At 35.9% G+C, this 12,503-nt stretch overlaps 1 protein-coding gene across 1 annotated transcript in view; it reads left to right on the forward strand.

Moving 5' to 3' along the window:
• Window positions 1-1,902: 1,902 nt before the first annotated feature.
• LOC137408792 (uncharacterized) overlaps window positions 1,903-12,503 on the forward strand; it is a 109,830-nt gene continuing 99,229 nt past the window's right edge. Inside the window, exons 1-4 of the mRNA XM_068095378.1 lie at window positions 1,903-2,003; window positions 5,153-5,283; window positions 10,042-10,168; window positions 10,883-10,963. Coding sequence (XP_067951479.1) covers window positions 5,174-5,283; window positions 10,042-10,168; window positions 10,883-10,963 — 318 coding nt within the window. The 5' untranslated portion in view covers window positions 1,903-2,003; window positions 5,153-5,173. The remainder of the gene's footprint in view (window positions 2,004-5,152; window positions 5,284-10,041; window positions 10,169-10,882; window positions 10,964-12,503) is intronic.

The following is a 12,503-nucleotide window of genomic DNA, read 5'->3' on the forward strand; positions in this document are numbered from 1 at the left end:
TGGTAGTTCAGGTTTATTAAGGCTGGTAGTTCAGTTTTATTAAGACTGGTAGTTCAGGTTTATTAAGGCTGGTAGTTCAGGTTTATTAAGGCTGGTAGTTCAGGTTTATTAAAACTGGTAGTTCAGGTTTAGTAAGGCAGGTAGTTTAGCTTTATTAAGGCTGGTAGTCCAGGTTTATTAAGGCTGGTAGTTTAAGTTTAGTAAGGCTGGTAGTTTAGGTTTATTAAGGCTGGTAGTTTAGGTTTATTAATGCTGGTTCACACTAAATACATAGATTTATACTTTCTTAGAGTTGCATACTCGTCTCTGCTTAATTAATTACATCAAAAATGTAAGAGAAGGCAACTTCTCTGATAACTGAGCTTTCAGCATACCTACAGACTTTACTAACACAGTTTGTCGTTGGATTTTGCCTTTTGTTGGTTACCACTAACAATAATAGTTTAGGTTAGTGTTCAGGCTGAAAAAGTAAATCTTTTATAAAACTCAATTGACAAAATCTTTCAAACGTTTGAATTACCATTTTGATGAAAACGTTTTGACAAAGCAATTTAGAATTAATAACTCATGGAAAGTGAATACGAGAGAGAAAATGTAGACACTCCTCAAAGATTATACGTAGGGGCTCGATTTACAACTCATATTATCTTAAGAGTCACACAAAAACTCTGAAAACGAAACAATTATTAAACGAAAGCAAAACTTATTAGTATATCTAAGAGAAAATTCATGCATGAACACCAATGATATACAGCGCCCACATTGAGGGCTGTATATCATTGATGAAAACCAAGCAAGGATTTGGAAGTGAGAGTTACACGGAATTGGAGTTGTGTATGTACTCTACAAACTCGATCACCATATTATAAGTTAGGTTTTTACACGTTCAGCAACTTTTTTTACTGGCAGAGCTCAGACCAAATTTATTGCCCAGGGTATAAGCTTGCGTACTTGATCAGGGCTGCGTCGTAAGCAACATGAGCTAGCGCGTATTCTCAAAACACTGTTTCACAGTTGCAACGGGCTGTTGTTAAACCTCCTTAGCCGCTCATTAAAATAATACAAAGGCGGAGTCTATTGAAGTAACTCGCCGATAATAAATGTTATTGGCTAAAGTCCAGAAGCATTTCACGCTACAACCTCGTGGGTCGCAACGAACACGCTTGTTAGCCTTTGTACTAGAAAAACTTTGCCGCCCCATGCACTTTGATGAACAATTGATCGACGCAATCCTAAACGTTGATCTCCAGGCACCGCAAACAAGCAAGCTCTCCGCTTGATGTTAGTAAGCTGTGTTCGTGAAGGCAAATCAGCCATGGGAACCGTTCTACGCTGTTGTGTCTGTGTTTTATTATGCGCCATCTCCATTTTTGGCATAAATTATCGCTAAAAGCTTACTGTTAACATCAATAATTGATCAAAAACAGATGTATATTTATTACGTTTGACTGACGAGTGTTCTTCGGTCTCGATTTACATAGTATTATTTATTCGATGTTGTTATTTTATATTTCTTTTGAACTGACCGAGCACATATACACTTTTATTAGCAGTTTGTTATGTGACTGCAAAATATTTGATTTGGGGCTTCGTCACGTGGGACAAGCTCTAGTTACTCTGTCACGTTTACAAGCTAATATCAGTACCTTTTTGTTTCATTCTACTATTTTGATATCACCAAAACGTTTGGCTGTGTGTCTAATCAGATGTGCTTGAACTAAAATTTGAATAGCTGAGCTTATGTTTAGTTTGTCTTCAGTGTAATCAAAGTTGCTCTGGTTCAAAACTTAGCTTGAGAATATTTTTGTAGCTACAGAATGGCTCCCACAGCTGGAGCGTCATGCTATCATTCGGAGTCTTTGTCTTCCACAAACCCATTTGAAGACATTGAGCTGAACGAAGTAGGGCTACCAGTAGCTCAAGGCTTGTACAACCCAGAAAATGAGAAAGATGCATGTGGTGTTGGATTTGTCGTGAATATCGATGGAAAGGCTTCGAGAAAGGTAGGAAAACGTTGAACACTTTAATATCTAAAGGTAGAACACAGAAAAACTGCCTTCTGGTTGAAATCTTAGTATTTAGTTTTTATATAGTTTGCTCACTGCGTATATATGAAGGCTACCTCTGGGATTTCTTATACACTAAAATACAATACAGTTGGAAGCTGTTCAGTTTTGAAATAAAATATAAGCATACTTATCTATTAGTACAGTCTTCCACATTGCCGTATTTTGCTTTTGTAGATTATAATATGTAAATTTTGTTTCTAAACAGTCAACGATCACGTTAGGTCTCCTAAGGTGATCACTTTAGTTTAGAGTTGTTTTACTGTCATTGTCTGTCAGCAGACTTGCTCGGACGTTGTCAGTCGTCTCTTAGTGCCATTCTTTTCAGTTTCTGAGTGTCAGCACATCAAAAAATTTTTTTGTATTCCATCTATCTTTTTTGATGGCCAGTTTTAGTAATCATTACAAAAATAGCTGTGAGTGAGAACATCACATATTCTTTATTTCCTATCAGCTCCACTAACTTTTGAATCAATCACAAGATCGATTCCCGGGACTGAGCGGCTGCCATTATAGCTGTAGGTAAAAACAGTACCGGCACTATGTTCCCCTTATTTACATGCAGTCCATCTCTGCTCTAAGCTAGTAATTATGAGCATTAATTAGCCACTACTGTCCACTAAGTTTTCTGTTGCTAATCTAATGCCGTCGAGTCCTTCTAGTCGGGCAAATGCTGTTAGTAATATTGGATTTCCTTGCATCTCAGTGTTGCTGAGATAGCCTGAGTTTTGTGTCGTCTACAGCGTATTTCACGCTTTGAATTGGTTTGGAGTTGCTTCCACTCCGAACCATAGAAATAGTAAAATTAGGACCCATTGGACGCCATTTTGCTCTGCTAAATTTGTGCGAAGGCATTCGCTGTAGGAATACTTTGACATCATCGAAGTGCTCACTGCTGATGGATTTGAATCAATAAAAATACTTGGCCAAACTCTCCCCAGCGGAGGTAAAAAATATTGGCTGCTACGCACTACTGTTTCTGCTTGACCTTTTGAGTTGAAAAGTGACCGTGACCCAAAAGCGAGTCTACTTCAATTAGTTTTGTTAGCATTCGAAGCATGGAAACAATAATTAATGTCGACTTCACTTCTTGATATTCAGGTTTTGCTGGCATTGCTCTTACACGGGCTGTAAAATCGCTCAAATCTATTGAATTCTAAAACTTGTTCGATGTTAGTTAGCGTGGTGTTTGATTATTACACTGCTGACTCTATCTTTATCCCATACACTAGAATTGATCTGATATAGATTTTTCAGGCAGTTGCATACGATGCTACAACTTTAAAATGATTTGGTATCTTCTCAATAAATTGTTATTTTATTTTCCCCTCAATTTGTGCTTTTTAATAGTTAATATTTAATATTTTGTCAATTGCTGCTGGATTTTCTTCCTGAATGTTAAAAGGGTTCCATCTTAGTGAAGAACAGAAAAACCTGGCTCTCATATAATTTGTAGGATAGTATCAGAAGTGTACTGTACCTTCCAGAACCTTCTGGTACGGAAAGTTTACCTTCCGCTAGAATGTAAAGTTTATATATATATATACATATATATATACATATATATATATACATATATATATATATATATATATATATATATATATATATATATATATATATATATATATATATATATATACATATATATATATATATATATATACATATATATATATAATATATATATATATACAGTGAAACTCGGATAACTCAAACTTCAAGGGACCGAGCAAAAGTGTTCGAATTATCAGAGTGTTCAAGTTATCAGAGCACTGTCACAAGTCCATGTATTTACTTATTTATTAGTAGATACATGAACATATACAAACTATAATATAAATCAAAAGCACAAATGGCTTGTTTCAAATTAAATGCTTCTAATGTAAAGTTTAAAACGTTTTTATCAAAAAGTATAGAGATTTTTCTATCACTTGAGATTGGTTTGTTGTTTGAGGTGATGTTATTGCCAGGACGTTTTTAGATTGACATTGGCAAAACTTGATCATTGCTGAAATGCTCAAAGAAAAGACATCTTTTTCTTTTGAGCGTTTTACCCACGATCAATTTTGCCGATCTTTCTTGAAGTTTATGGAAAGATTACCTTACTTTACCTGGAATTCGTTAAGAGCAACACTCCGAGGCAGTTCAATTAAAAGTTTTACGAGGTTTTATGGTACATTGTATATCACTCACGCTTTTTGAATGGATACTTATTGAATGTACACACGTATTTTGTGTTTAGGTCAAACGATGAATAGTTTTTTTTAGCTAAGACAAAGTATACGTTTGATTTCAACAATTTTTAAGACGTTTTAAACATTCAACATTCCGACGTTAATTCAACACGGAATCAACGTCGGAAAACTATTCATCACGGGCTAGCCGAGTCACGCACTCAAGGATTTTCGCCACGCAAATACAAAACAAAAACAACATGCTGTTTTTGTTTTGTATGTGCGTGGCAAAAATCCTTGCGCCCGTGACCCGGCTAGCCCGTGCTATTCATCGTATAGCAGTATAAATCAAATTTCACCAAACCTTTAGAACAGTCGTTGACAAAAATATTTTGCCGATGGAGGTAATAACGACGCTTATGAATTACGAAAAGTTGAGGTTTACCTCTATGGCTTGAAATAAAGTGATTTTCTAAAGCGATAGCAACCGTTTCGGTAGACATTGGGCAAAAAACAGTTCGTTATAACAGTGTTGAATTCGAGTTATATAGAGCCATTTATCATTGCGTGGGAACGGACCAAGCAAATCCAGTCGAGTTAACCATGTGTTCGCTATATCCGAGGGCGAGTTATCCATGTTTCACTGTATATATATATATATATATATATATATATATATATATATATATATATATATATATATATATGAACCAGGCTTAGGACCACCCACCGTAATGACACTTCCTGTGTCATTACGGTCCTTAATTTTCTCTTCAACTGTAAACTGTATGACCTAATTTGTTCCTGATGATAAGTTGCTGCCTTTTAAAATGAGCCAACTTGTTTCAATGACAAACAGACTGTAGAGATTTTAACCTCAAAGATTTCTGGGAATCGTATACTCTGTAGGTTCTGGAAGATGCTAAAGTTATGCTGGAGAGAATGGAGCACAGGGGAGCATGTAGCTGCGATAACATGACAGGGGATGGAGCAGGGCTCATGGTGGCCACCCCTCACGAGTATTACAAAAAAGTACTCAGGTATATGGCTAAGCTATAGCATTTTGCATTCGCTTACCTCGGTTCACCACCATTAAAGGCAGTCTGTGTACCGTGTATGTGGTATAAATCATGCCTTCGAGCAATGGGAACTTGTATAGAATTGGAAAGAAAGTTTAAGGAGAATTATGTAATCCATCAAAGTTCATAATTATTTTAGCCATAAACTCCAATAAGCCTCCAAAAACTCAAGGTCAAACTAGCAATTACACTCGTTATTGACCCTACGCTGTCAAATACCCAAGTATGTTAATCTCTAACCATGCCTTCATATTGTTACATAACGTAGTGCCAAGCTTTGGCACTACAAGATTTTATGATAGATTGTTTATCATCTAGCAAACATTGGTACCTTAGCACTTGACACAAGGGTGGTCGTGCTTTCCGATCACGCAGGACATTCATGAATGCCAATGGATAGAGTGTGATATCTGTAGGTCATTCGTGTAGATGGCCCCTACCTCGATTATATATAGCAATTGCTATCAGTGTTGAATATTTGAGTGAGTACTACTGCGACCATTGCTAGATAAGACACTCAGCTGCAGTTTGTAAAGAAGGCTCATGTCTTGTTCTTGTATGGATTACAGGAACGCGAGTTGTAAACCCAGAACATTTCAACTATTGATCTATTGAAAGACCAACTATTACAACCATGATAAAATCATTAGCTATCTACGCGATCCCATGTATTCCAGCATAATGCCATCCATAAAAATGCATCCATATTTAAGGCGCACTTATTAGTCAAAAGAAAAAGAAACATTTGAGGTTTATAGTATCCAAACCTTTGGACAAAAAGTTGGAGTTGGGGTGGCTAGAAAAGTGTCTTGCCTTAATTGATTCTTTCAGTCAAATAAAACAAGGCTGATTAGTCTGCACCACCATCTATTTCAGGACTAAGGTCTATTTCAGGACTAAGGTCGTCTAGGTGGAAAAAGTAGCCAAAAGAATAAACATATACCGTGCGCCATCGGGTTACGATGACCCTGTTATATGATTTTTGTCCTACAATGTAGAACACAATCATTTTTGCCTTCTCCATATGAAATATTTTTCTCTCTTTCCATAGGAAATATTTTTCGTCACACGATATCAATAAAATTTTTTCTTGCAATTCAAATTTGGCAGTCATTGCGCTGATTACGTCGGAATAGCAAACATGCCGGTATGCTATTCGACGAAATCCCACAACAACGAATAAAAAAGATACGATGCTTGATATTACTCAGTTTGGCGTTATTCAATTTTAGTTATTGTGCAAAGGAAAATAGAAATGGATAGGTGATAAAATTTTAGCGATGAAAAAGTTGAAGTTCAGTGAAATAGTTAAAAATACATATTAAAACTTAGCTTTAAGTATGTGTTTAGTAAGCTAAACTCATTTAAATTACATTCAACATTTAAAATAAATGTCTGTCTCGAACACCCTACGGTACGTACTGCAAAAAGTACATTGTAATGTTGCATTGATTGCAGATTATAACAACTAAATACACTAAAGTTACTGTAGATAACTATAGTAACAGTAGGTACTGTGAAACCTCTAATTGAGCGTCACCCTCTATTTGAATGCCACGTCCATTTGACCACAACGTTGGCAATCTTTGATCTTTATGAACTCATAATATCAATTGATCAGTAGAAAAGTGTCCGCAAAGTTGTATTAATAATGAATCGTTTACATCAATAACAATTAATGTAAAATTCCAAAGCTTTTCATTTTTTTCGTTAAAAGTTTGAAGGCAACACCATAAAAATAATTAATGCCTGTCTCAGGCTACTAGTAGTTCCTTGCTTAACTCTGTCTTGAAACTCCGAAGTACATGTTCGTATACAAAAATGGTTTACATCTACGATGCTAGATGAACGACTAGTTTTAGGGTGAAGGTTGCGTTTAGCGATCAAAACTTTCACACATTGTCGGGCCTATTTGTGCTACATGCAACATATAAAAGTATTGCTGCAGCAAAAATTGTTTGGACGCTGATATCGACTAGTTCAGTAGTCAGAAAAAGATTGAGGCCAGAAGACGTTGTGGAAGGTATTGGACAACCAGAAGATGGTCGTTCTATCGAGAGAAACAAGCAGAATGCAGCTATCCGAGAAAACATTGCAAATACTTTTGGTTTTAACACGTTAATTTTTGTTTTTGCGTGTAATATAAGTATGGTTCGTTTATGTCACTCGTTCATGAATATATATTTGTATCATTTGATAGATTATTGTTGTATAACTTATGAATAATTATGCAGATTTATAGCATGTTATTTAATAGCATTTTGTGGCTATATTAACACGGCTTACGATGGATCGATGCTCATAATTCCACTTCTATTGCACATAAAAAGCTAGTTTTGGCAGCAAACTGTAGCAAACATATCAGTGAGTGCAATGAGCTTTTATGCAAAATTGCTAATTATTGATATAGAATAAAAGTATGTCTTTAACTTTAGAATGAAATAAAAATTGAAAATGCCAACAAATTGCAAAGAAGGACACAGGCTATAATATCATCGCAGGTCAATTGCAAGCAATAGATATCAACTGGTAGATATATTTCTCAGTTTCTTGATGCATATTTATTAAGAGATCTTTGACCAGTTAGACGTAAGTTAGCATATTTATTGCATTCAAATTGTTTAATAAATTTCTTTTTCCCACCGGAAAAAGAGGGCAAAATATAGGCGACATTCGCTTCGCCCGTAATAGGGCTAAATTAATCTTGCGAAAATTCTGACGAGCTCTTTGAAAAATAGACCGCCAGTCTCTATTTGAACGCCGCCTCCAATTGACCGCCACCATAGAGCAGAGGTTAAAAAAGAGAGGGCCACGGCGTTCAATTAGAGGTTTTACAGTAGCTATAGTTACTAAGGTTAAAATATTATTCTATTACGAATTTTTAATATGTACAGTACATATGTAAAGTCTTGATGGTTTTTACCAGGAGGTGTTTGCATTAGATACATTATTTGCAATGGGTTTCTATACCCCTCTCTATAAAGTTTTTGCCTTATGATGCCGAAATTGGAATGAATTAAAATCATATGGTGAGGGTGCACTGTACTGAGTTGTCATGCCGAGTGATTTAGAGTGTCGGTCTTGTTAACAAGGGTTTGTGCCTCAAAGAAATGCCACTGTTAGCATTAAATTGTGCAAAATCACCAAAGCAGTTAGCCTGCTGTAGTTATCCTAAACAGAAAGCTTATGGTAACAAATATTTGTGTTGGCCGTCGAACTTTCGAAGCATGTAACACAAAACAAACTGATACAGGACATACCTGTGATGGAAAAGTGACTAATCACTTCAGTCTTGGTGTTGTGTTCGTGTTTCTGCACAGATTAACATAAAATGTATAACTTAAAAAGAGACACTTTTGTCCATGTTTGCTCTTTTCTCCTACTATAAAATATTACAGTTTCTAGCTTTCCTGGGAGTGTCGCGCTCTCATCCTTTAGCGTGTACAGTCAAACCTTGACTTGCAGTCACCTTTATGCAAGAAATCTTTGACACGTAACATAAAATTCGGAAAAATAATTGTTATAAATTTTGAAGTAATATCCAACTTTGTAAGTGAAAGTAAAAAAATAATGAGGATAATATAAAAAGAAAATATAAAAATAATACAAAGCTAATATGTTACATTAATTTAAAGTCCAGTGTAAGTTATAGTAAGCTATGTTACATATAGCCATTACCCACTTTATTACCAGCCTGCGTATTGCTGAGCCTCCGCTTTCCGTATACGATCTTTTCGAGTGAAATAATAAAACAGATCTAGGGTAATTCGTCATTGGTAAATTTGTTGCAGACTATCTGTCATAGTATAATTGATTACAGAATATTATTTGTCACCCAATATTATTGCATCTTTTTTAGATTTTTATTTACTTTACATGTGTATTTTGTACTCCTCAGTGTTTACTGATGAATTTTCCAGACTCCATAAAACACTTTTTTGAAAATTATTATTTACCAATTTATTTTTACGCATAACTTGTTGTTGAAGTTATTTTTTGCTTCTATATAATAAAGTTTTATTATTGTATGTAGTTTTATTATTATATGTAGTTTTATTATTATATGTAGTTTTATTATTATATGTAATTTAATTATTATATGGAGTTTTATTGTTATATGTAATTTAATTATTATATGGAGTTTTATTGTTATATGTAATTTAATTATTATATGGAGTTTTATTGTTATATGTAATTTAATTATTATATGGAGTTTTATTATTATATGTAATTTAATTATTATATGGAGTTTTTTTGTTATATGGAGTTTCTTAACTATTCACTATTGTTTTTCGGACTCTACAATGTATTAAGCAAAATGAAATCCATGAATATAAAATATTCAAAAATATTTGTACCAGAATATGATGGTTTCCAAACACAAAGCAAATACCAGAATGGATCAACTTGCTGTGTTGAGGTTTAACTGTTTTTTTTTAACGGTTTTACTGTTAGTCTTTATATTACAGATACAATAGGGTATGTAAGTGTCTTGAAATGTTCTTATTGTATGTAAACTAAAACTGTTTGTAACTGCTGAGGATATTTTTTGAATCTTCCGTTTAAATTTTTTGGACACATGACCTATTTGCAATCTGAACCTATAGACATGTGAAATCAGATTATGTTTACGCTGTGTGATATTTCTACATAATAATATGATGTTGACTCAGGAATTTAACTTTCTGTTGTATCATTGTTTGATTGTGTTTGCTGCAGAGAAGAAAGTGACATTGACATACCTCCTGCAGGAAGCTATGCCACAGGTTTACTGTTCCTTGACACTTCTACTCGACAGAAGGCTGAGATGCTTTTCACAGACCTGGCAAAGGAATGCTCCCTGGAGGTCAGTCTGATTCGCTCGCCAGCCACTTGTCAGGCACTGGTGCAGCCAGGTGTCTCTACAGTATCACCATATGGATACTTACTAGTTGTGTGTGAGCAGTCCCTCAAAGATCGAGTAGGATGTCTGCTTTGTTTACGGCAAGCAGATGCTGTGCACATTTTAAAAGGGTTATTATACAAATGCTGGCTCTATAATCTTGGCTAAACAATGTCTGTGTCCACTAGAACCTCGACGACTGGAGACATTCCTAGTTGCAGAGAGGAACTTAAGGTTGGATGTCATTCTTATCACCATGGGTGGCCTTATGGGGATTGAACCCTAACCTGTTGTTTACATGTCAGGTGTGCTATACCACTCGGCCAAGGCTGTTCCTAGTGTAGGGCATAATGGATTACATTCTGTACAATACTTTACTGCATTTGCATAAGACATTTCTAATCATGTATTGCAACTAATCGATAAATGTTGATTCCTTTATTGTATTCCTGGTTAGTATACTAGGATATTTATATATATTTTAGTCTTATGCCAATGCTTCACGTTGTAAATTTTGACTTACGGAACGAATAAAAAAGGTATTGCATGGGTTTGATATGATAGTTAGTGAAGTCGTCAACATGAAGTTGAAAGTTTTTGTGTGATCTTAAAGTCACAGATTAATTTAATCACTATCTGAGAACATAACTCCCAAAACCTTTTGTTTTTCTTATTCAGGTGCTCAAGTGGAGGACAATTCCTGTATTGAATGAGATGATTGGAGACATCGCTTCAGCCAGAGAGCCTCTTATCAGACAGGTCTGAAGACTTGTTGTCCCAGACTTGTTGTCATATAAATTGGGGATTTATATTGGCTTACCAATTGATTTATTGATTGATTGATTTATCAGGCATCGACTATCGAGAGCTTTAAATATTGTTTAAATGCACCTTTTTGGTTGAATATGAACTAGTCTAGTTTAACTCTGTAGAACATTTATTATTTTGCACTGTTTTGTTAGCTAAGTGGATTGGCTTTACAGTGTTTCATTTAAACGGAATTTTCCTACCGGGATATTATTTTATCTTGATGAAAGTAACAAAAGTTCCGTTAAATTAATATTATTAAATTATGTGCTCTTTAATTTGAGGGACAGAGAGTTGAAATTGACTTCTATTACAAAACATGCTGAGAAAGAGGGTTAAAATTACCCTACTAGTTGTACACCCTACTAGCTGTACACCCTACTAGTCGTACACCCTACTAGTTCTGCACCTACTAGTTGTACACCCTACCAGTTGTACACTCTACTAGTTGTACACCCTACTAGTTGTACACACTACTAATTGTACACCCTACTAGTTGTACACCCTACTAGCTGTACACACTACTAGTCGTACACCCTACTAGTCGTACACCCTACTAGTCGTACACCCTACTAGTCGTACACCCTACTAGTCGTACACCCTACTAGTTGTACACCCTACTAGTTGTACACACTACTAGTTGTACACACTACTAGTTGTACACCCTATTAGTTGTACACCCTATTAATTGTACACTCTACTAGTTGTACACACTACTAGTCGTACACCCTACTGGTCGTACACCCTACTAGTCGTACACCCTACTAGTTGTACACCCTACTAGCTGTACACCCTACTAGTTCTGCACCCTACTAGTTGTACACCCTACTAGTCGTACACCCTACTATTTGTACACCCTACTAGTTGTACACCCTACTAGTCGTACACCCTACTAGTTGTACACCCTACTAGTTGTACACCCTACTAGTTGTACACACTACTAGTTGTACACCCTACTAGTTGCACACCCTACTAGTTGTGCACCCTACTAGTTGTACATCCTACTAGTCGTACACCCTGCTAGTTGTACACCCTACTAGTCGTACACCCTACTAGTTGTACACCCTACTAGTTGTACACCCTACTAGTTGTACACCGTATTAGTTGTACACTCTACTAGTTGTACACCCTACTAGTCGTACACCCTACTAGTTGTACACCCTACTAGTCGTACAGCCTACTAGTCGTACACCCTACTAGTTGTACACCCTACTAGTCATACACCCTACTAGTCGTACACCCCAATAGTCGTACACCCTACTAGTTGTACACACTACTAGTCGTACATACACCCTACTAGTTGTACACACTACTAGTTGTACACCCTACTAGTCGTACACCTCGCTAGTCGTACACCCTACTATTTGTACACCCTACTAGTTGTGCACCCTACTAGTTGTACATCCTACTAGTCGTACACCCTGCTAGTTGTACACCTACTAGTCGTACACCCTACTAGTTGTACACCCTACTAGTTGTACACCCTACTAGT

Source organism: Watersipora subatra, chromosome 11 (genome assembly GCF_963576615.1).
Source record: "Watersipora subatra chromosome 11, tzWatSuba1.1, whole genome shotgun sequence".
Lineage (NCBI taxonomy): Eukaryota > Metazoa > Bryozoa > Gymnolaemata > Cheilostomatida > Watersiporidae > Watersipora > Watersipora subatra.